The sequence below is a fragment of the Lutjanus erythropterus genome, chromosome 17, assembly GCF_056507025.1.
Source record: "Lutjanus erythropterus isolate fLutEry1 chromosome 17, fLutEry1.hap2, whole genome shotgun sequence".
Taxonomy (NCBI): Eukaryota; Metazoa; Chordata; class Actinopteri; order Lutjaniformes; family Lutjanidae; genus Lutjanus; species Lutjanus erythropterus.
In genome coordinates, this window is record NC_139333.1 from 12,631,416 (window position 1) to 12,655,187 (window position 23,772).

The 23,772-nt window shown below is 39.7% G+C and overlaps 2 protein-coding genes across 5 annotated transcripts; both read left to right on the forward strand.

Annotated features, from left to right (window-relative positions):
- The first annotated feature begins 669 nt into the window (after positions 1-669).
- Positions 670-11,022, forward strand: LOC146311841 (protein kinase C and casein kinase substrate in neurons protein 1). Of its 3 annotated transcripts, none has more exons than XM_084740139.1 (10): positions 672-872; positions 3,268-3,344; positions 3,462-3,618; positions 4,371-4,606; positions 6,854-7,009; positions 7,420-7,595; positions 7,705-7,825; positions 8,399-8,466; positions 8,593-8,672; positions 10,389-11,022. In XM_084740139.1, exons 2-10 carry the CDS (start codon positions 3,288-3,290, stop codon positions 10,499-10,501), a joined length of 1,164 nt encoding a protein of 387 aa, XP_084596265.1. In that variant the 5' UTR covers positions 672-872; positions 3,268-3,287; the 3' UTR covers positions 10,502-11,022. The 3 variants fall into 3 exon arrangements, with proteins under 3 accessions (XP_084596267.1, XP_084596265.1, XP_084596266.1); XM_084740140.1 differs by lacking the exon at positions 672-872 and adding an exon at positions 1,066-1,224; XM_084740141.1 differs by lacking the exon at positions 8,593-8,672 and having other exon boundaries at positions 670-872.
- A 457-nt stretch (positions 11,023-11,479) lies between these two features.
- LOC146311842 (circularly permutated Ras protein 1-like) lies at positions 11,480-23,763 on the forward strand. 2 transcript variants are annotated; one of them, XM_084740146.1, is made up of 21 exons: positions 11,480-11,677; positions 11,944-12,049; positions 12,662-12,913; positions 15,088-15,303; positions 16,209-16,352; positions 16,451-16,531; positions 16,639-16,712; positions 16,949-17,134; positions 17,236-17,277; positions 18,111-18,200; positions 18,353-18,504; positions 18,613-18,694; positions 19,458-19,588; positions 19,797-19,881; positions 19,980-20,086; positions 20,789-20,901; positions 21,099-21,216; positions 21,760-21,900; positions 23,174-23,267; positions 23,372-23,398; positions 23,493-23,763. In XM_084740146.1, the coding sequence occupies exons 2-21, from the start codon at positions 11,959-11,961 to the stop codon at positions 23,580-23,582; spliced, it is 2,316 nt and encodes a 771-aa protein (XP_084596272.1). In that variant the 5' UTR covers positions 11,480-11,677; positions 11,944-11,958; the 3' UTR covers positions 23,583-23,763. The 2 variants fall into 2 exon arrangements, with proteins under 2 accessions (XP_084596272.1, XP_084596273.1); XM_084740147.1 differs by lacking the exons at positions 11,480-11,677; positions 23,372-23,398 and having other exon boundaries at positions 11,950-12,049.
- The last annotated feature ends 9 nt before the right edge of the window (positions 23,764-23,772 follow it).

The window sequence follows — 23,772 nt, forward strand, 5'->3', positions numbered from 1 at the left end:
CAGTTACTAATAAATTACTACTATAATTATTACTAATAAAAAAAAATAGGTACGTTGGTGATTAAAATTGGGTTATGTCCAAATTTTCTTAGTCATAAATCCTACAGGAACACATACACACTTTGATATTAAGCCTTTGCAACAACAATGTGAGAAACAGTTTGTACTGTATGGTGGGTGGTCAGTGTAGTGTGAACACACTGGTAAAAATGAGTGGATGTTTGAAAAGCCTAATTATATACAGCATTTATTGCAAAAAGATGGAAATAAAAACCAGATCGAGGCAACAGCAAGTAAACTGTAATTCTGGGATGACACTGGTGTTCTGCTTTAACTTCTGGCTAACATCCAGAGGAGTAAATCCCAGAATCTGTAAACACTGTGTGGGTGGACCTGCTCTTTCTAGGCCTGACCACACAAGAGAGAATAGCAGGTCACAAAGGGGCACAGGGCTAATGTGACAGTTCACTGGACACCCTCCCCTACCTCCCCTCTGCTGTCACACAAACTCACTAATAAGCTCACATGACTCTGTGCCACAACTGACACGATTCTGTGACCAGCGAGCGGTCAAAATGAAGGTTCAGCATCTCATTAGCACCATATTGAGAGAGACAGAGGGAGGGACGGGGCAGGGAAGGAGAGAGAAGGAGGGGGATTCTTCCAGCTGTTTTTTCTAATAGCAGTAGTGGGGAGAAAGAAAGTGAGAGGGTGACAGTCAAAGAGGAGCCTGATAGGGAGGAAACCGGTGAGTTAAAGAAGCAAAGGATGGGGTTAAAGTAGAGAACAGAAGAGAAAGAGGAAGAGGAGTTCATCCCGGTATGACTGTGAGCTAGACTGTCACAGCTGACGGTGGGAGGAGAGCAAGCAAGGTGAGTTTCTTCCTGCTTCTTTTGTTTGCCCTGAAGCCAATTAGCAGCCAAGTGATCACCATGCAAATGCTCTGTTTTGTTTAATTTTAATTGCTTGCATCCATTGTCTCAATCTCTCACGCCCACTTTCAGATCAACAACATGTGTATGTGTGTGTAACTTTAAGTGCCAAGGGAAAATTGGGTCAGAGAGGGAGAGTAGAAAAGAGAGGGAGAGAAGCATGTGTTAGAGGAGGAGAGGCACACTGAGAGAGGGGGAGACGGACAGAGAAATGGAGAGAAATCCTCAGCAAGCCCTTGAACTACAGTAACAAGTGGTCACTTGAGTAATCACGGGTGATTCAGAGAGAAATGTAAGTGCTAGTTTCTCCCAGGCATGACTGCTCTGCTGCCACTTTTTGCTTCTTTTACTGGCTTGTGGATGGAGTTTTTTTTTTTTTTTTTACAGCATTTGATATGAATGCTTCTGTGTGAGAAAATGAGAGGATGAGTCCTGTTTCAAACCTCTTCTTTTCATCTGCATGCACATGAACAGAATCAAAAAGTGAAATGAGGGGCTCCCCTCCATGTTTCCACTTGCAGGAGCTCATAGAAAGTGAGAGAAATGATAAAATAATACGATAATAAGTCTGAATGTGAGGGAAAGAAAGTCCTCGATGAGCCTGACTCTTTGTCATGCTCAGTCTTGTGATGAGGTGTGGTTAGTCATTTTCATATTACTCAGCCAGCAATGTGTCAACGTGTTGCCCAGACAGAAATAGGCCCTAATGTGACTGTGTCCTTTGCATGTTTGTGCATGCATCTCCCGTCTTTTGTTCAATCTGCCTCCTTCTCTTTAATGTACCCGCCACTTGTGCAAAAAATGTCAGCTATCTGGACAGTTTATTCCTCTTAAATCCTACATTCCTGTTTCTTTGCCAAATCAGACAGTCATCTGACCGCTCTTGTGGTCGTGATCTCTGAATCGACTAGCAGTTGTAGTCAGGGTGGGAGACAGTTGGTTCTAATAGGCCTTGTATTAGTCAGAGCAAAGGGAAAGATGACCTTTCCCTGCTGTTTATTTTGGGAAGGCAACAGGAAGAATGCCGGAGCAGCTGTTCTATTCCTGCTGGCAGATCCCACCCCTGTGAATTCCAGTCTGCCACTGCAACGACACTCCCCTTACTCACGCAGGGGGTTTGGATGTATCCACGCACTGTACAGTGTAAATAACACCTCGCCAGGATCATTCAAGTTGTTATGGCAATAAGCTGAGCAACACACATTCATGCATACACTGTAAAAAATCATACAAGTCAGAGTTATTCTGACTTGAAGTCTTTTGACATGAAACCGTGAGTTGAATGTACTGTACAGAGTTCATACTCATGAGTTCAACTTCAGTCAGATTTCAGCTCATTAAACTGATCAGCAAATTAGCAGACTTCCCAGCATGGATTGCTTTCAAGTTATAGACCTTTTTTTGTATATAGTTTTAAGAAAACATATATGATGTAAACTTGCTGTGTCTATAAAGCCCCTTTATCACTGGACAAAAAAACCCCACAAACACTCATTAACACCTGGCTTTTGTCTTCAGTGTGAAAGCGTATTCCCTGACGTATGTACTCTCGGTCAAATGACTCTGCAGTAGTCACGGGTGTGTATTGGCTTCAGCTTCTGCAGTGATGTAAACATGACATCTGGGTGAACGTGGGAATTTTCACCACTTTTCAGCGTATACATAAGGCAGATACATGAAAGTGCAAATAGCGACCCAGGAGAGAAACTAAACATTGAACCACACAGGTTCAGTTAGCAGAGAGCTGAACACAGAGACTTTTTAAAACACTCTTCTCTCTGCTCTTCTGTACAGACATGAGCTGAGTCTCGGCTTCCAAGCACACATCAGAAAAAAAAAACAAATAGGAAAATGCATCTACTGCAATTTAAAAAGGGTCGGTCACATATTTTCAGTGGGTTTAGCTGTGTTTAAAAAAAACCTGCATGTTCACACTAATTTTGGTGTTAAAATGAATGAATGTAATACACTTTAATATAGGTCATGGTTGATTGTTTTCATACTAATGAAATCAACTATGATGAAGTTTAGTACTCTACTTCCAAACAGTAACTTTTTTGAGTTAAAACATTTTTTTTTTTTTTTTACAGTGAAGGTTTTTCAGCTGCCAATTATTCCCTATCAGAAATCCCTGCCACGCAGGGGGATCGGCTCTGCTCATGTAGAAGGCAGCCAGTTGTATCTGCACACTACACCATGTAGACGTCCAACCTGTTGCATGCTAATCAGCACCTGTCACGTCTGCCAATAAAATCTGTCTTCTCATGCTTGTTCTGCATTGTAACCAGTCTAACAACTCTGTTGTGTAACACAAACAGCTATCTCTCACTTTCAGAGACAGAAACGTTTCCAATAATGGCGAGCCTTCCCAAAGAGCCGCCCGAGGATCCCAAGAAACAGAGTTTCTGGATGGTGAGGATTACATTTATGATCACCCAAGGAATAGCTAGTTAATCTGAAACAGATCTTATGTGTGTTTGTGAATGTGCAACTCTTCTTACACATCATCACCATCTTTCCTCCTCCCAGCCGGGGAATTATGTGCGGACAGTGCATCGAACTGATCAGTCCTTCCAGGCCTGCAACGACATCGTGGCCTGCTTCATGGAGAGAGCGAAGGTAGAAAAACAGTACGCCCAGCAGCTCAGCCAGTGGAGCAGCAAGTGGAAGTCCATAGTGGATTCCCGTAAGTACACTCTTAGAAATAAGAGTTTCAAATAAACTCTTTATTGAAGAAAGGGATCATCAAGGGTTCTTTGTGAGACTAAGGGTTCAATCAAGAACCCTTTTCATCTGAAGAACCCAAAATAAATGGTTCTGGGGGGGTCAGTAGTCTTGCTAGAACCTCATTTGTGGATATTCTGCAGGTTATTGTGAAGCACCATCTGTTGACATCCTTGATTACAATGGTTATGCTAATAACTGGTGAAAAATCTGAGCTGGTTTACTTGATAGCACCAAGGTTCCAAGATTATTGAACAGAACCTGTTCAAGCACCATAGCTTATTAGGTGGAAAAGGGTCTATATGGGGCTCTGAGCTAAACTTTTCATAGATTGACCCTTTAGATCGGGTTCTAGGTAGACCCCTCTGAAAGGGTTCATCTTCATAAAAGGTTCCACCGGGAACCAAAAAGTGTTCTTCTGTGAGTAAATGCTGAAGAACTATATCTGCTTCTAGTTAGCACCTTTATAGAGTATGAGAAGTTGCATGATGGGGAGCCTCCTTGAAACAGAGAACATGCATTCACTGGGCTTTTGATCATGTCAGCTTTCATCAAGTTAAAATTACCACTTGATTCTTATTAAACGGCTTCATCTGTTCTTGTTTCTCTCCAGTCAACAACTGGAGGTCATTATTTCTCTGTTGGTTCAATGACTCACCTCTGTGCTCTCTGTCATGTCATTCATCACTCTGTTTTTCTTCCCCTCTTCCCCAGGGCCACTTTACGGCTCCCTCATGAGGGCGTGGCAATGTTTCTTCACCTCCACTGAGCGTTTGTCCGCCCTCCACTCGTCCATCTCCCAGTCACTCATCACAGAGGAAGGGGAGCGGGTGAAAACCTGGCAGAAGGAGACCTTCCCAAAAAAAATCTTCTGTGGGTTCAGGGAGAGCTACGACAACAACACAAGTTTTTCACGTGCGCAGAAACCCTGGTCCAAAAAGCTGATGAAGGTCCAACACATTTGTCATTCATTTATGCATGTGTGTGCATGTGTGTGTGTGTGTCTGTGTGCTTGTAAAGGTGGTCATAAGTAGCAATTGTAGTTTGACACAAAATTGTTACTCAAGGTGGACTTGCTTGCTATTTTCTGCAGCTTTCAACTGCACCTCAGCATTACCAAAAATCCATCAGTTGTGTGTGGCCCTTATGTCTTATTTTTATCGTCAAACTACAATTTCAAAGGACAAAAATTAATTTTTAGGTATGCTTTAAAGGGAACGTTCACCATGTTTTATGTGTATGTCCAGTCAGTGTTGATGGTATATGTAGTGAGCAATAAATTCAAGAAAGTTGGACTCTCCTCATAGACATATTATATTAACTAAATATAACAGAGACACAAAGATGGTGCCTGTTCAGACCAGTTAAAATTACTTGCCTGGCACGTAAGCCAAAAAAAGTTTTCTAGCTTCTGGGTTTACTTCTGCAGTGTGTGGGCTGCTGAATATGCGCTGGCCGCATCCCATTCCAGCTTGTTTCACCTACTGACTTTACATTGTGATGATGTAACAGATTTTAAAATCATTTTCTCAGTTCCAGGAGAGCTTTGCAAATATAAAAGCAAAACTTCATACTAGAATACGTTGTAATTGACCTTGTTTACAATTTCAAGGTGTGTTTTTGCTGCAATACTGTGAGTGACATCTGGGAAAAACTGGAGGAAAGGCTATGCAGCAATGCCCTATCAAGGTCTATTATATGTTTGTGGTTTTCTTGCTCACAGAGTTGTGCTGATAAAGTACCAGGATGCGTAGCACATGACATCCACTGAGCAAGCTGCAATTTGACCTTTCTTTTTCACATGTAGCTGTATTGTTACCTTCAGGGCATGTCTAGTAAGTAAAGTAAATTTACGTACAGCAGCAACATAAACACACAGTCAAATACCGGTGAGGAGCAGAATGGCCTTTAAACTACAAAGCTAAAGCTAGCTGAGCCAGTGCTGCAGTAAACAGTTACTACAACCTGCTGCACTTGCTATTCAGTTTGCTTCAAATGAGGCTTTATGTTCTTACAGTGTCTCTTGACTGTCCCTCAATATTACAACATTTGTCCAACATTGAACAAGCCGGCCACATTAGCCACAAAACCCGCTAACACCAAGTTCAACAGGCTAATCTTGAAAAAAAAAAAAACAGTAAAACATTTTAAAAAAAAATGGCAAAACCTGCCAATAAAGCTGTAGAAGAGAAAAACATGTTCACCACATGCTTGGTCTTTTTAAAACTTAGAGCTTCCAAGTTTGAAGTCACAGACAGCTGATTTCAAACCATCCTTGAGCTTTTACCTTTACCAGCACTCACTGATGAAGTCTATAGTGAGATACACACACACATTCCAGTTCAGTTGTTGCAGTGCCGTTTCTGTCACTTTTCCATCAAAAATAAAGATAATCCACTGGGTCTTGACATCCTCAGATGGAAAACCAACAGATTTTCCTGCAGTAACAATCCATCTTGGTCACTATAACATGGATAACATGCACTGAGGAATTTATTGCTTCAATTGACTACATTCACTGACACTGATGCTACTGTTCCCTCCATAAAACCCAGTTATTAAAAACATGATTATTGCAGAAATTAAGCTCAGTGGTAAACAAAAGTTTATAATACTTTGCATTTTGTTCAGTGAGATCATTTTCACAAATGAACACCACTTTTATGATTTCTGAAGCATAAATGCCATCTGCAGAAGTAAAAAGCTAACACCGTCCATGAACAAACTCCAAACTTGTAAGCTTGTTTTAACCACAGACCTAAATTTAGACACCTAACCAAAACCCCAATCAAAAAGCCCATTGACTTCAAGGCAAGGAAACCGGAAATGCAAAAATGGTAATTCCTTTCCTTGTTTTAGGAATCCTGCAGCACTGAATACTGTGCAAAATGGAATCAGTGAATCAATGCTGCAGTGTCATGAGGACCAGCCAAGACTCCTGGAAGTCACAACATTATTTTGCATATGACATGTTGATTAGTGAGCTTTAGAGCTGCTGGTAGGCAGATGTTTACTGTTTCACCCTTTTTCCAGTCTTTGTGCAAAGCTAAGCTAGCCATTTACTGACCAGCTTCATATGTACTGGGCAGAACAGACATGTTAGTGGTATCAATCTTCTCATCTAACTTTTGTCAAGAAAACTTTGCTTACTTCTTTTAAGTAAATAATATATTTGTGTGTGAATTTGTATTCAACAGCTGGAGAAGGCTCGAGTTGCATATCACAAGTCCTGTCAGAGGGAGCAAACAGCCCTCGACAAAGAAAAACAAGCAAATGAAAACACTGAGATGAGTCCAGAGAAAAAGCAGAAATTCACAGATGCCAGAGAGAAGGCCGCAGAGGAGAAAGAAAAGGTGAGGAGGAGGGATGTTCACACTGCAACACTTCACTCTAAATAAGCCATGCATTCTGAACAAGGGCTTCAGTCACAGCACATTTAAAATCACAAATTCCTGATTCACAACACGCCACAGAGATAAACATGTTGCATTCCAATAAAGTTTTGTTGGCTAGCTACATGTGGAATTATCAGCTCTAAACATGAGCCCCAGCCTTAAATGTCTGTTCCAAGTTTTTGCCTTGTATGGAGATGTGTTATTGTTACACTGCTCAGTGTTTATGGAGACCAGCATGGGAACAGTGAAGAGCACCAGATGATTTATAAGTTTTAGATTGTCCTCCATTAAGGAAACACTGTAAATACTTTCTGAGGGAGTGTGCGGCAACTTTTCATCATAAAACTGTCCTTATGAGCTTCCTGTAGACTAGAGATCACTACGAGAAAGTTCTGGAGGATGCGACGTCCTACACACCTCGCTACATGGAGGAGATGGAGGCCATTTTTGAGCAGTCGCAAGAGGAGGAGAGGAAGAGGATCAGCTTCCTGAAGCAGGCCTTCCTCTCCATCCACAGACATCTTGACGTCACCAACAACGAGAGGTGAGAAGCTATCAGGTGACTGGGTGTAAGCGTAGTGTGTTAATGCAAAGCAAGTGTTTCTGTGTATTTATCATGTTGTTATGGACCAGCTCTGTGTCCTTGTTGACAGTGTGAAGGCGGTGTACAGCGAGCTCCACGAGACTCTGATGGCCATCAGTGAGCAAGATGATGTCAAATGGTGGAAGAACAACCACGGTCCTGGCATGCCAACCGACTGGCCGAAGATCCAGGTGTGTTTAAAACTTTCACTCCAGTATTTAGAGGGGAAAAGATACATCAGGACAACCAAATTAAAATAAACAATGGAGTTATATGTAAATGCAATACTTACAGCTTCAACATCATGAAGTAAATGTCTCCATATCTTCCAAATTAAATGTTGTTGTATCTGTGTGTATCTTGTATCTTCTTTCCTATTCCCATTTTTTTCCCTTCTTTGTAGCGTTTCAAAACATCGCATCAAATTTGCTTGACAATTACATGGAACCACACTATTGTTGTGTTTGTGTTTTTCTTGTTCTTACCTCGGTTTAAGAACACGATGTCACACATTTTCTGAAACCAATACAAAAATAAACTTTTTCCATCGGAAGTTCACAATTTGTAGATGAAGTGCTTTCACCATTTTCACCAACATTTATAGATGTGTGGTATGAAAAGTGTTGCACCACCGCCCAAAAACTAAAAATAAAAGTTATGTGAATATCACTCAGGATCTTGCACTGCATTTGTTGTAGCTATGTTACTTGATCAAAAGTGATAAGTGATACATGTGACACCAAAACTTTTATCTCTCCCATCAGGAGTGGGTCCCACCAATAAAAAAGCTCAACAGAAAGAAGAGAGACCAGAAAAGAAAAGAGAGCCGACCGTAAGTTATCCACCTCGTGAAGTGATTACAATATATAGTAACTAATATAAATGAACAATGTGGGTTTTATTGCAAATCATTTAAGTGTTTTTGGCTGCTTAAACATCCCTTTTCTTCTGCTGTTAGTGTGATGATTGGAGGTGTGAAGGTGCGAGCTCTGTACGACTACGTGGGAGAGGAGGGTGACGAGCTGTCCTTTAAAGCAGGTGACACATAAAGTGTGATGTTATTCTCAATGTTACAGCTACAAAGGCAAGGACTTTACACAAAGTTACAATCATTGTATCAGGATAAATCTGAGTGGGAAGACAGAAATACATCCCATTCCTCTGAAATAATGACAGACTGGTGTGCAGTTTACTGATGTTATGTATGATTTCTGAGTATGGAAGTTCAATTATGTTTTTTTCACCTCATCATCAAGATTGGCACCAGAATTAAAGGTGTCTGTTTTAACTCGCTGTATGAGAGTGTTGTAGTTTCCTCCAAGTGTGAAAATAGATGTTTTACTTATGCAGTGAGGTACATACAGTACAATTCAACAGCCCTAAGCTATAATATCAGTCACTTTCTGCAGCAACAAAATGGAACACTCAATATTTCCTCTCATTCTGTATTATTAAATCTAAACAAACAGTACAAAAAACATGAATGTACCATTTGCAAGACTTGTGTAAGTTTTGCAGCCTAATTATTTAGATCTTAACTTCTCAAAAACTTTTAAACAAAGTTCAAATATTTCACAGGCTTTGTATTTCAGAAGCGATTTGGGGGATTTATTTTAAACAGGTGAAGAAACCAGATATGTTCGGCCAGCCAGGTCCTGTGTTTTCAGACGCATTACAATGATCGGTTGTACACCGGAGCCAATCAGTAGCTATGGTCGTGGCCATGTTGAGAAGAGGATATATTTTAACATTATTACATTATTATTTAGCATAATTGTAACGTTATTTTCTCCTTTTGTTTTGTTGTCATTTACAAAATTTAAGCCAAATAGTAGTTAGTTTTTATCAACATAAAATTTGATCGAGAGGTCTCTGTGGACTTAGCATTACTTAATGCTAACTAGGTAACCAGCTAACTTAAAACCATATCGTTCCTCACAAAATCAATTGCTCAACAATTTCAAAGTAACATTTCCATGCTGTAACTACAGACGGTTTGTGCCACTTCTGTTTGCTTGTACACAGTATTCATACTTTCTGATGTACAGCCAATCATAATGTGTCCGTCACCTGTAAACACCGGACCTCGAGCAGATCTGGCAGGCCGACCACATCTGGTATCTATGCAGTCAATTATAGTATTTAAAGACCCTCTCCAATGAAAATCGTGTTTTTATCTCTGTTAACCTGTCCATGTGATGTATTTCATATGTTACATGACATTTCAGGAGTGCTTTCTTGCTTTGAAACTGCTGTGAGCAAGGGCAGTCTCAAAGAAACAGATTTATCCAGGCTGGGTATATGATGTCATAAACCTAAGGAACCAATCCCGTTAATCGAGGGGTGGGGCTGTACATAGCATCATAGCGGTGACGCCCAGGCCGCAGGAGAAGTCGTATGTAGTGGTGCTGATATGATTGGTTGCAAATGTTTGTTATTGGTTTATTGAAATTGCAGGATTATTGAACATTCAATCTATTGGTTGTATATTGTGCAGTTGTTAAATTTATGGTACAAATACGATAGTTATTGTACATCTAGCAACAGTGACCTACTGGAGTGGAAGTTATTCTAGTTGAACTGTAGTACAGCCAAGTGTCAAAGAATGAGTTACCAGTTAGGAAACTCCCATAATCTCGGTTGGTAGTATTTTCAATTAAGCTAAAATAACTACTCTGCATATCACAACACACATAACTCACTCTTTATTAAAAGGTTTTTTTAATATCATCATTTTATTCCTTTTAATCCCAGGTGAAGTGTTCCTGAAGGTGGAGGAGGAAGACGACCAGGGTTGGTGTCGAGGAGTCCTGAGCGGAGGGAAGGAGGGCTTCTACCCAGCAAATTATGTTGAAATTACAGAGTGACGTCACACTGTCTATGTCCGAAATGTATTTCTCACAGAAAAATAACAGTTCTTATTATATGCTATGTTGTTACACTGATTTTGAGTTCCTGTCAGATATAATCTGCTCCCAGCCATTTTTGAAATGGAAAATTTGTTGAGGCCTTAATATTCTAACCTACTTGGTTTGAGGACTTTTGCAATATGAATTAACTTATCGAAGACTAGAATGTATTGTTTGTGCAGGAGCTGTATGTGTATATGTGTGAGCGTGTATGTGCGTTTGCATGCATGTGTGCACGTTAAGATTAATCGAGAGAGAACATAAGAGGATTATTTATTTACTGCCATCATGCCTGAGTCATTAGGTCACTGTAATAAAGATAGCTGATATCATACATGAGGTTTACCCAGGCACAGGTTTACAATGATGTGTGCACACAAGGTTAATGTTTACTTAATAAGTATTACAGAAGCACACATAAGTCACTTTGACTGAGGAAATGAATTTTCAAAATAAAAGTGTAATTGTTTTGCCTCTAATACATCGTATTGTCTTCTCTTTTTTTTTGCCCTGCTTGCTGTGTGTGAAATGTGAAAGTAAAATGAAATGTCTCTAAAACTATTGAATGGATTGCCCAAGAATTTAGTGAAGATTTTCATGGTTCCCCCGCAGAGGAAACCAAATGATTCTAGCTGACATTTCCTCTATCAGGCATCACATTGTGTTGAATATGTGATTTTAGGTAACTTAATGGGGGGATCGGTATTAGGTCATTATTATTGAAGCCCATTTCTGCCAATGTGATAAAAAAAAAAAAGACCGGATACCGGATATTCATTGCAGGATGTTCTTTTAAATACTTTGAAAGGCTCTTACACACATGAATCATCTTGACCTTTGACATTTTACTGGCCTGTTTCTAATGTTCCACCCATCTTATTTACATTCATGAAATGTTTAACTAGAGTTAAGCAATATGCGATATATCTCTGACTAATCACCTAACCCTGCAGCTTTGTGCACCTGCCACATTGTAGTAACACAGAAGACTCTTTAGGGTAAGAAACCTGTTGGACAAGATGTCTGCGACACACACAGTGAATGACAAGACGTCACACAGCAGCTGAAACATTTCTGAGACCTGGGAGGTTTATGGTTGTACTGTACTGTCAGCACTGAAGAGACTCTCCATGTGTAAGTACGTCTGGCTTGGTTTTAGAGGGTTTATTCATTTTAAATCGCAGATACAACAAAAACATGTTGGCTGCATTATCTGTATTAATTTTATTTTATCTGAGTGCTTGTTAAAGGTGTATCAACATCTTAAAAAATGAATGGAACAGGCTCCCCAGACAAAACTATACTGTAATTACTTTGCTTGGGATTGTAATTATGTGTGTTATGTGTTGAATAAGTCAGTGTATCATCTTGGGTGTTAAATAATGTCCTTTCTCTCACAGGCAGGTATACTCACGATGGAATTTGCTTGTGGGTTTGTTTATGTGCCGCCATCAGTGAGTCAGAAGGACAGCCAGCGACCCAATGCCAATGTCGTTAAACGCTCAGGTGGGATTTCTTTCCAACAGTCCCAGACATGACATCAAAGAAAAAAATCTAAATTTTAGTGTCAAATAGCTTCTTTGTTGATTCACTGGTTTGAAGAAATCCACCAAAGAGACAAAAAGCTTTGTCGCTACATCTGTCACCGACACCTCACCTGCTGTCAGGTTTCATTCTCTGGAGGAAATCAAAAGGCGTTCTGGGAAATGTAGGAAGCAATTAGTTGAAAGAAAGATTAAAGAAGTAAAATAGCTGCTAGTTTGTTTTAGATATCAAAGATTGATGATTCATAACTGTGTGAAAGTATCCGCAGGTGTATATTTCCTTCCATCAGAGCTTTCTGGGTGACTAGTTGGTTAAGTACCATTATGTATTATGCAATCAGTGACACGCACAACCTCTCCTGTCTATCTTCGAGGAGATATTCCTTTCAGATACTTTGCTTTGCTCAGTAAAAGCCATCTGCCACCTGAGTCACATTTTCTTCACAGCACAAAGGTCATTGCTGCACCAGTTGTTTTGTCTGTGCTTACATTTCTCATGCAAGAAGCTGTTCTCAAATTAACAGCCACTGTCCGTGTTGATATATATATTTTTTTTAATTTTTATGCTTTTTAGCTCTTCTCCCTCCTGTTAACCGGGTCCGTCCTCGCAGCCCTCCACCTCCTCCTCCGACAAACTCTGCAGAAGCCAATTCAGCGAAATCCCTCCTGTCTTCCCCCAAGATTATTGAACAGTTGGAGAAGAGCACGGAGGAGAGGAAGGTTGAGAAACCCACTGGATTCTATGAAAATGCAGAATTTCACAATAAACTGGAGGCAGCTTCTTGCATCAGTGCAACTCCTCAGCAGACAACACCTCGAAAAACAGGTACTGTGAATGTGACACTATTAGTGGAAATGTATGAAGTTTAGTTTCTGTTCTATATTATCTCACATCACTTAGAGGCCGTTGATATCTTAAAGGACCAGTCTGTAAGATTTACAATGATCTACTAGCAGATATTGAATATAATATTCATGACTCTGTTTACACTAAAATCACTTGAAAATAAGAATGATTGTGTTTTTGTTACCTTAGCATGAGCTGTTTTCCATGTTTCCATGTTTGAGTCCATGTTTCCAAGTAATGGCTCTAGATACAGACTTTTCTTTTTTTTTTTTTGGCTCTCCTACATGCTTGGAAGGGGAGGATGAGATGATTTGGTTGTAATCTGAAAATTCACTACTAGATGCTTATAAATCCTACACACTGGTCCTTTAAATTAGTAAGTCACCCCAAAATTCAGTGTTGTCCTCTCAAATTCAACTAAGGGCTAACGAACACACAGAAACATTAGCTGCTGCTCTTTCAGTTATTTAAGTTAATGCGATCATTTAAATGAATAACAATTTAAAAGCCTTTATTTAATTTGTGAAAATTTTGCTCTTTCTTCTTCCTCGCTATCCTGCTTCTCAGGGTCAATGCTGGCTCATTTTCGAATGCAAGAAAATTCCTTCAAAGTGCTTGTGCAACAAATCTTGAACTAAAAGCACTTCAGCATGAGCCTCAAATTCCTGGATTTACTTTGCTTCTCAAAATCACAGGGGGATGAGTGTGTCCACAGATTTGTCAATGAGGGGAAAACAATAATATTATGAGGCAAAGGGTTTCAAGGGTTTGTTGAACCAGTAAACAAAAAAGGTATTTTCTCATTACCTCTGCTGGTATCTAAGCATGCGGATAGTTCTTGGTTTTATTTATCCAAGGATTGAGATATCACAAGTGGTGCATTTCATTTGGGCTGGAGGCGGACATCACAAAGGCAGCTTATCTTAAAATCTGAACATATTAAACCAAAGGTATTTGTAAACTTTCCTCTCCTGATATTGATTCTAATACTTCATCTCAGGGTGCTGATATCAAGAAGTTGATACCAGTGCTCTTTGTTTTTGTAATTTGAAATGTGTGAGGTAACATGAGGGCGCTGAGTTCAGGTACGCTGTGACTGAATGAATGTAACAGCTGTGAAAACACTGGATTATATGATGCAAAGCGAATGTATCTGATGTGGTCTGGTCACATCATTGCTGATACTGGCACTGACACTGATCTGACATCTTGGACTGGTGCATCTCAAGAGAGAGAGAATATGTGATTTCATAATTTGGGTGAGCTAGCTCTTTAAAGGGACGGTTCACCTCAGTATCGAAAATCCATATTTTTCCTCAGGCCTGTAGTGTTATTTATTGAACCAGATAATGTGAATTGATGAACTTTGGAGATATTAGCCAATTAATGGGACTGAACTTGCCACAGCCATGGTCTGACTGCACCCCTGACAGAGAAACCTTTCCACTGATGCTCCCATGTGTTTATCCATTACTGTTAATACTTTTTTTTCTTTTTACTCCCCTCAGGTGGCATTTCCCTTTTTTTCCTTTCTTTTCTTCTTTTTATGAGTTTAATATTACCTGTCAAATGTCAGTGGCTTGTTGGTTTATGGTTTGTACACAACAATCTGCTGCCCATGCATGGATTTACTGGGGCGCTTCCAAATGCTAATTACAAATTTCCTAACATGTACATCCACTTTAAGATCAAACGTGATTCATTACCATACTCCAGTGGTTGACTTGACTGCTGAGTGCACATTTATGAATACCATGTAGGATTTTTTTTTATTTTCCTTCTATTGCTTTGTGTAAGAACTTGGCACTTTAAGCACCACAAGCTGAGTGTCATCTATTTCCATTATATTTGAGAGAAAGCCGCGATCTCTACAGCCAATATCTCCAAAACTCTGTAACTCACACAAAAACTAAAAATCTGGAAAAAAAAAAAATAGATAGATAAATAGCACTATGGGTAAGATAAAAAAAATACTTTTACTTTTGAGGTGAATTGTTCCTTTAAGACCATATTTTGGTTAAGCTGCAGGTGGTAAATGACTGTATTTGGTGGTCCAGCGATTACTTTTCATTGATCTGCAGCCTATGAGTGAAAGTTTTTATTGTTTGGGTGAATTATTCCTTTAACACACTGCTCCTCTCTGCTTTTCCCAGCTCTTCTCCCACCACACATGAGACCCAGAGCAAACAGCCAGCCGCTTCCTTCCCCCAACACCGACAGTCAGACATTAACCTATGACATCCCTGAAAGAGAGCCAGATTTAAATGTGACAGACTCGGACCCAAACTACTGGTACGCAGCACCAGAGGGCACCGGGGTTCAGGTGAAACTTCCAGCTGACACTGGCAGCACGTCGGCCCAGACATTAGGTAAACAGGCAACTGTTTATTCTGTATATGGCACAGCATAGGGGAGACCTGGAGCAAATGTAACAGGGTGCAATTGTAGCAAATTCAATTCTTCCTCAGTAGATGTTTTCAACAAAAAAAAAAACATTTTGAGGTATGAAAGCTATTATTTAGAGGCACAGTATGTTTCTTCTGCTATCTAAAGTTTAGATTACTGAGAATCTAAACTTACATCATTTTTATGTCTAGATTATTAGTTAAAAATAAACATGATCAAACATTTAAGATTTTAGCATGGCTGCAAGATTGAGCCACATGATTTAGTTTAAGCACCTTGTTAGTCAGTGTTGAAATGCTTTTCTATTTAAAAGATGAACATATTTCACCAAATTTAGATGTAAAATTACTTTTAACTAAATTCAAATAATTTAAATCTAGTTACCAGTAGAATGACTGCTTAGTGTTCTGCAAAAAATAGAAATATTGCTTTTGCTTTGAATGTAGACAATGCCTGAAAAAAATTTGAACATTACCAAAAAGTAACTTTCACAGTAATGTGATTACTTTGAGGCTTTCATTTTAGATACAGTGGGTTAATAGGGCTTATTTTTTTCAGTGTAACAGTTGCTCCAAACGACCTTCTTGCTTTAAATTTAATTTTATGGTCTTGTCCTTATCTGTGAAAATATATCAATTGTATTATTGATTAGTACACATATATATGTACCTTATATCAATATATGATAAATATATGCATATTTCAAGTGCTTTGTAAATTATTAAATAAAATATTACAACTGCCCGCGGTCTCCCCTACTCTATTTTGCAGCTATTTTTTAAAGCAACTTAAAAAAAAAAAAAAAAAAAAAAGTTTTAAAAAACAGACATATCATCATGGTTTACTTTGTTCTTCTCTCTAACTTCAGCCCCACCCCTTCCTCCAAGACCTTCATTCATGATGAAGTCAACGCCAGAGTACCTGATACTGTTACCCTCCGACCGCTCATCTTCCTCATCATCTCAGAGTTCAGCTTCAAAACCGTCACCTCTCCCATCGTCCGCTGGTCAAAGTAACTGCAACAACCTCTGTCACGCTCTCGAAAAAATAACGCTCATTCTGAATATTGTACACCACCAACTGCCCTTTAATTTAATGCTCTTAATTCAGGATCAGCAGATAAGGGTCTTCTGCCAGGGAATCCTAATGTGGTCCTCGTCAGTTTAGGAAAACTACTCTCAGAGGAAAGAAGTCAGTAAACTTTTATCATCACCATAAAATCTTCATTATCAGCCATCTTGTTTTATCTTCAGTCTTATTACTGGCCTATAATGACAATCGTGTTTGCATATTTTCAGTGCAAGCCATACAAGGAGAGCCCACCTCCTGCTCCCAGTGTGGCTCTGTGCTGGACTCCTCGTATGACAATGTGGTAGTTACACACTGTATTTCTTTTACGATTAAGAGTCATTGATTTCTAATGCAAATAGTGACTGTAAATCTCCTTGTGATCACCACTGGGAAATTACAGAGCATGGCAAACTCTTAGAGGCCGTCATGCCTAAGCATTATCGATCATAACATAATGAAACAATGGATAGCTGGCAATGGTTTGATTGATTGTAAAATGTGCTTCTGCTTGTGTTCTCTCCTCCTGCTGGACTACAGGTTAATGTGTGCTACTTCTGTCAGCCCGGGGAGTTGACCAGCTCTCCCAGTATGCTGGAGCCTCCCCTGACTGGTTACCCAGATGGCCTCTTTTTGCTCTGTCCTGAAGTAAAGGCCTCGTGTGCTGCTGACGCTCTGCTGCTCTTCTGCATCGACATCTCAGGCTCCATGAGCATCACCTCCCAGGTGAAAACCACACGACTGACGCCGATCTGTTTATTGTTTGTGACAGCTGGTGTTCACAAGTACAAGCCGGGGTGTTTCAAATGATCAATCTCTGTTTCAAGGTGTCACATGGAGAACATGTTGTCTACAGATCCCGTCTCCAGGTGAGTTTTTTTTTTTTCTCATTTTCAAGTCCTTTCAATATTGTGAGACTAGAAATTAAGCCCTAAAGGGATAGTTCAGGGTTTCTGAGAAGACACTGAATGATGAAGGAGATGCAGCAGGAGTACGAGTGTTAAGCTAAGCAATGTACTGCTGTGGACAGATACAGCAGCAAAACATATTTTAGCTACCTAAAATAAGACAGATGAAAAAAGATCAATACCAATCTAAGTGTATGCTATATTCAGAACATTTTCACTGTCTTCCTGTCAGACAGCCTTTTCCAAGCGGAAACTGCTATTATATAAGCTGTTGTTTAGCTCTCTGCCGCTGACTCGATCGGTTAGTTTGTTTGCGTTATTGTGTGATTTTGATTAAATTGAGCTATCCTTTTAAAACACCAAAATCACAAAAACAAGAGAAATAAATGTTTTTAATATTAATGGCAGTTTCCTGTTGGAAAAAACACTGACAATATTCTAAATATGGTGCACACTTAACCCATTGATTTCACTGGGCACATTGCATCTTTCCTTGATTTTTATGCTTCTACCATTGTAGGCTACATAGGTAAATTCTTTCTTTTTTCCTTGTTTATATGATCATTAGCCTGCACAGGCTGTTTCCAAAACCCTGAACTATCCCTTTAACATACTGTAAGTCACTTGAGAGTTCATTTATAAAATGGGAGACTTTCCAAGTAACAACATTCAAACTTAACTTGAAAATCATTACCTACAAATAAAAAAAAATGCTGTTTGTGTACATCATAATAACAGCTGTCCAAATATGCCATCAAGATGCTGTCAATGATAAAAAAAATATTGTATTCAAGTTTGTCCAGGAAGCTGTGTTGCAGTGTGTTCACAGATTAAGTGAACAACAACCTGACATACGAGTGGGACTCATCACCTTCAACCATCAGGTACATACATGACTGTCAGATAGTTTTTATCACATTTTCAGCCTGAGTCTTCTCACTTGTCTATTTCTGTCTTTTAAGTTTGTGTCTGACTCATATTTGATTCCTCAGTTTCTCTGCTGTTGCTTTTCATCCCCTTATGTTTGTGTTGCCAGGTAACAATGCATGGATATGAGAATGTCACGTCACGTTTCCTGTGCGGTGCTGAGCTGACCGACAGCGACTACCTGAAAGAGGCTGCAGCTGGTTTTCCCAGTCCACCTCCACTCTCACAGACCAAAGACTACCTACAGAGACAAGTTCTGGGGTCAGAGAAAAAGCAGTGATTGGTGTACAATCAATTGTTTTTGTTATTTTATAATAGAAACATTATCTTCAAATAACATATATTTCATGATATTCCCCTTGTTAAAAGATTATCTGAAAGCGGAGCCACAGCTCTCGGTCCAGCTGCTCTCCTGGCGATTGCAGCAGCCTCCAGACAACCAGGGTCCAAGGTAGGCATGGTGTTGCATCTTTTTTACAAGCCCATACCACTGTATGTGCATGTTTGAGTCTACTGGTTCCCAGCCTGGAGGTCCCAACTCCTACTAGGGGTCACAAAAGCTTCATGGGGCATCGTGAGGCATAAGAGAAGAAAGAAAAATAAAGTAGACCTATATAATCAGCGTTTCATCAATTTAATTCATTTCTGCAAAGAAAACTATATGAAATTAATATAGTTTAGATGGTTATTTAGCATTTAATAAAGTCTATTTAAGCCTATTTACAGTTTACATGCACTACATTACACAAATCTTAAGTAAACCCTTTCACTGCACTGTTGTATGCACTCAGCACACTCATGCTCACCATAATGTGGACTAATGTGGACTCGTACACAGGGATGGTCACTTGATATTTGTTTGTTGACCTTTATCAGCGTTTCTCATTTCATTGTTAGCAGAATAAACATTTAACAACATCCCTGCACCTATTTGTATTAATTTCCATTCATTTCAGTACAGGCTGGTATGGTACAACTTCATGTCTATACATATTTTTTGTGTCAAAGGCACATTTTTGTTGTATGGTACTGTGGAGCAGAGGTTTCAAATCAGTCTGCACTTGATGACTAGCTCATTTGTAATAAGTTGTCACAAACATGCAAAAAAAAAAAAAAATGCTTGGTATGTCCCTATATGTCAATTTTTCATTTTTCTTCAATGTATTGTCTAAAATCAATGCAATCCTGATGTGCTATCCCTGCTGATCTCGAAGGTGATTATCTGTACAGATGGGAAGGCCAACACAGACTTGGGGAATCTGGAAGTAGAGGATAATGATGCTCGCACCCTCCTCTCATCCACCATCTTCTACCAAGAACTGGGGGAATATGCTGCCAGTCAGGGGTTGGTCCACATGTCCTCGTCAATGTCTAGAATGCAGCAAGCATTAAATTATTGTCCTGCTGAACAGACAATTAACTTACATTTACATACTTGAAGCACTGCTACTCCACCAACATAAATAACTAGTGCTAATATTAGTACTAATAAGGGGACAGAAAGGTTGGGATTGTGTGCTGTGCTGTAATCTGACATGTCCTTCTTTCATCAGTGTGACAGTCTCTGTGCTGTCCATTGAGGGAACAGACTGCAGGTTGGACGAACTGGGAAGACTGGCTGATCGGACTGGAGGGAAAGTAAGAGATAATTAGTAACTGTGTTGTCATGTGTTTAAATGATTTTGATGATATGTATTACTCATCAGATCTTGTTGTCTGTGTGTCTTGTCCCGTAGGTCATGATAGCAAATCCCAAAAGGCTGCATGAAGAGTTTGAACAGATCATTGAGAACAGGACCATTGCTACACATTGTACCGTCACATTTCTGCTGCCCCAGTCACTGTAAGATTTGCACTTTTGTGTACCTTATAGGGATATTTAAAGTGGTAATGTAGGAGGTATTAATCTTATCTTAAAACTTCCAGTAGACGGTGATCAGCACAACCCCAGTTTGGAGAAGCAGTGGGAGTTCTTGTGCAAGAAGCTCGGCAATATGATGCTGTGGACGGCGTCAGCAGGGACACCTAAAAAAAATCTATATACAGTTTAAGTGTACGCTATATTTTACCCTGCAGAATGCAGGGGTTGCTGGTCTACAACGGCCTCTATCAGTTTGTTTTCAGATTAGCTGAAGTCACACACTGACACAAACAAATTAACCTATAGAGGCTGGAACTTCCATGTTCTGCAAGAAATTGCTAAAATTGCTGTTTTCGAGTGTTGTTGTGGCTCATATAATGGGGATTTTCCATCAGAAAAGACTTAATTATGTGGCTAAAATACATTTTAGCAGTACATTGCTTAGCTTTATACACCAGTACTCCTCTCTGCTTCTCCAAACTGGGGGCATGTCACCCGCTGCCTGCTGTAGGTAATACACTGACTATGGATAAGTACCTCATACAATCCAACTTTGAAAAATCTGAACTATCCCTTTAAATATGAATATTTCTAAATTCCTTATCAAGTGGTCTAGTTGGCAAATGAATGCATTTTGAATTATATTATTAACTAAACATTACCTGATCATCTCTTTTGGTCCAGGAGTATGAAAGGAGAGAGGCAGGCAGGACACAAAGGGATCAGAGAGGTGGGGAACGTGGGTCCAGATACAGAGATCACTTTTCAATTTGGAGCCTATGACCAGGACACAAAAGGTGAGTGAACACTAGTAGGACATTCATGAGACCACTAAAGTGCTGAATTGTAGATGTATGTCTACCAACCAGCCTATGACACCATGTTTAGTTTGTCAACAAGGAACATGGTCTTTCTCTGTCCTCAACACCAGACTTTTGTGTTAAAAACCTGAAGCCTTGATTCATATTTGTGTTGTTTCTGTGCTTTTTGTCAGAACCAGTTCCAGCCCCTGGTAGCCGTGTGTCCATCCAGCTGCAGATCAGGTACAAGCAGAGGAATGGACAGACGATGCTCAGAGTGATCACCTCAGACCGAGATGTTACTGATGACAGGTAATAATGATGTTTCCATAATCACTGTGTTTTGAGACTGCCTCAAACACACACAAACACACACACACACCACTCCCATACTGAGCTGTTTGCATGCTTGTGGCTTAAACAAGTCATTATCCTGTGACATCTTTAATCAACGAGACGTCCTCACCCTGAGGACAACAATTGATTAGATGTATTATTTTATACCAATCTTAGTGAACCTTTAGGCTGAACAGTTTTAAAAGCCCGCAGACACTGGTTGTTGCTGAGATACCGGATACCCTTCACATCATGCAGAAATGATTGCACCATGTAAATCGCATTTCTCATTCATTTTAACATCCAGCCACACAGTGAATGAGCCTCTCAACTCAGTCTGCCTGTTTCATATACTGCATGAAGGTCATGCAGCTCGTCTGAGCGCCAGCAAAGTGGCCCCTGTGTGTGTGTGTGTGTGTGTGTGTGTGTGTGTGTGTTTGCACAGCAAAACAATGACAAGGCTGAAGCTGTAAATGTTGAGAAGCACTCGTTTGATAAAAGTGTGACCCTCCTTCTCAGCTCGGTGGCCCTGTCCTCTCTGTCCCTGGCCATCATTCAGCTCAACTCGTCACAGGCCAGCGCCGCTCTGGCTGTCAGGGGCCGCTTCTTCGACGCCAGGAGCGAAGGCGAGCTGCAGAGGGAGCTGATCGAGAGAGCAATGTGAGTTAGAGGAGGGATGGAGGAACCTCTGACTGACGTTAGTGTGTGGGCAACATGTAGAATAAGAGCTACTTTATGCTTAAGTCTGACAAATGGATTTAATGTGGGCTGATTCTATACACATTCAACACATAGACAAAAAGACAGAAGACAGGAACAATTAAGTCTAAGTCCAGTAATTGTGCAGATGATATTAAAAAGTAATTAAAGACAATTTATCCATCAAATGATATGAACAAAAATATGAATGTAGATGACAAATATGACTATAATAGATGACAGGAAATGGGATATAACCTGCCAAGTGCAAGAACAAAGAGAGTTAAAGCGATGGTTTGGATTATATTAAGTGGGGTCGTTTGAGGTACTTTTTGATAGTCAGTGTATTGCCTACAGTAGATAGCAGTCAGCACGTTAGGAGAAGCAGAGAGGAGTACCAGCATGGAAGCTTAGCAATATACTGCTGTGAACAAGACCCACTTAAAACAACCAATATCAGTTTAAGTGTGCACTATATCTAGAATATTTTCCTTGCTTTACTTTGCTGTCAGACTGCCTTTTCACAAGCCGCAGGTTTACCGCTACCTCAATCCGTTAGTTTATTTGTTATTGAGTGGCTTCAGTGAATCCTAACTTTAGCCTTGAAAATGTTAAAGTCACACAATAACGCAAGAGACAGCGGTAGATCTGCAGCTCCTTGTTCTGCAAGGTAAAGCTCCTGATTTTGTCAAAGGAGTCTGGTGGCAGGGAGGGATCGATTTAATGAGCAATATAAGTACAGTAATCTGATGAACTCTTAATTTATCTTATGCATCTAAGACTAATATTATTTTATCTCAAACTGGTGAACATTTTTTCCCCAATTCCCTGATAGTAAGCCCAAGGCGCGTTTTTGTTTGGTTCATTCCAAGTGATGATTTTGAGTTTAAACTTGTGTTCTGGGCTTTTTTTGCAAGTTGATATTAACAGTAAAATGACTGTGTGTGGCTGAATGCATTCTGTTTATTAAATCATCTTAAACATTATTTGTGTAGCACCTTTCAGAAATGTAGCCCTAGGAGCTTTGCACCAAGTGCTTCATATATTAAAAAAAACAGAATGAACAAAAAACTGATCCATGATTATCCATAATTAATGTAAAATAAGGTGTAAAATAAACCCCACTTCATAGTTACAGTGGATTATCATAACAATATTTATTAGATGTAGAGTATTTATTAGGCTGGGCTGATACTGTTCTGTACAAGGTGAAGTACTCTGTCTCTGTTTGCAGAGAGCATAATCGCAGTGCAGAGGACAAACAAATATACCAAGAATGGGTCAAAACCATGGAGCCAATACATGACAGCATACACAACTACACAAGGGTGAGTTTTTGCAGTATTTTTTTATCAGCTTTTCTTCTCTCGCAGTAGTTAAAATCACCATAATTAAACACTTCTTTCCTTTGGTTTTTTTTTTTTTTTTCTAGAGAAAATCAGTTGTTTGTGAATCACAGGTAATTCAAATCATGTCCGGCTTAGTACTGAAATACATTACCCATTTTTGCTTAACTTCTTCTGATAATTCCTGCTTTCCTCTCCACCCACCAGTCTCTAACAGACGCTGGTGCTGCACTGCTCTACACCATGAAGCACAGCAACAGGAAGTCCATCTCACTGAAGAATAAACAAAAACTCTAGCCAACTGTCAGCCTCCATCTTTTACCTCATTGGAAGCAACTCCAGTCATGAATGGCTATGATAAATACTGCTGTTTGACTGTGATTATCTGGCTGAATAAATGTCCCTCACAAATTTCACAATGTAAATATTGTAAGAGAGCACAACCACATAAAACAAGGTAAGCTGTATCATAAAGAAACTCGTTTCT

Coding starts and splice junctions, on each gene's coding strand:
- LOC146311841 (XM_084740139.1), top strand. CDS start 3,288: ATGGCGAGCCTTCCCAAAGAGCCGCCCGAGGATCCCAAGAAACAGAGT. Junction 4,607..6,853: donor GGTCCAAAAAGCTGATGAAG/GTCCAACACATT, acceptor TGTATTCAACAG/CTGGAGAAGGCTCGAGTTGC. Junction 7,010..7,419: donor CCGCAGAGGAGAAAGAAAAG/GTGAGGAGGAGG, acceptor AGCTTCCTGTAG/ACTAGAGATCACTACGAGAA.
- LOC146311842 (XM_084740146.1), top strand. CDS start 11,959: ATGGAATTTGCTTGTGGGTTTGTTTATGTGCCGCCATCAGTGAGTCAG. Junction 16,353..16,450: donor CCCATCGTCCGCTGGTCAAA/GTAACTGCAACA, acceptor CTCTTAATTCAG/GATCAGCAGATAAGGGTCTT. Junction 23,268..23,371: donor GCATACACAACTACACAAGG/GTGAGTTTTTGC, acceptor TTTTTTTTCTAG/AGAAAATCAGTTGTTTGTGA.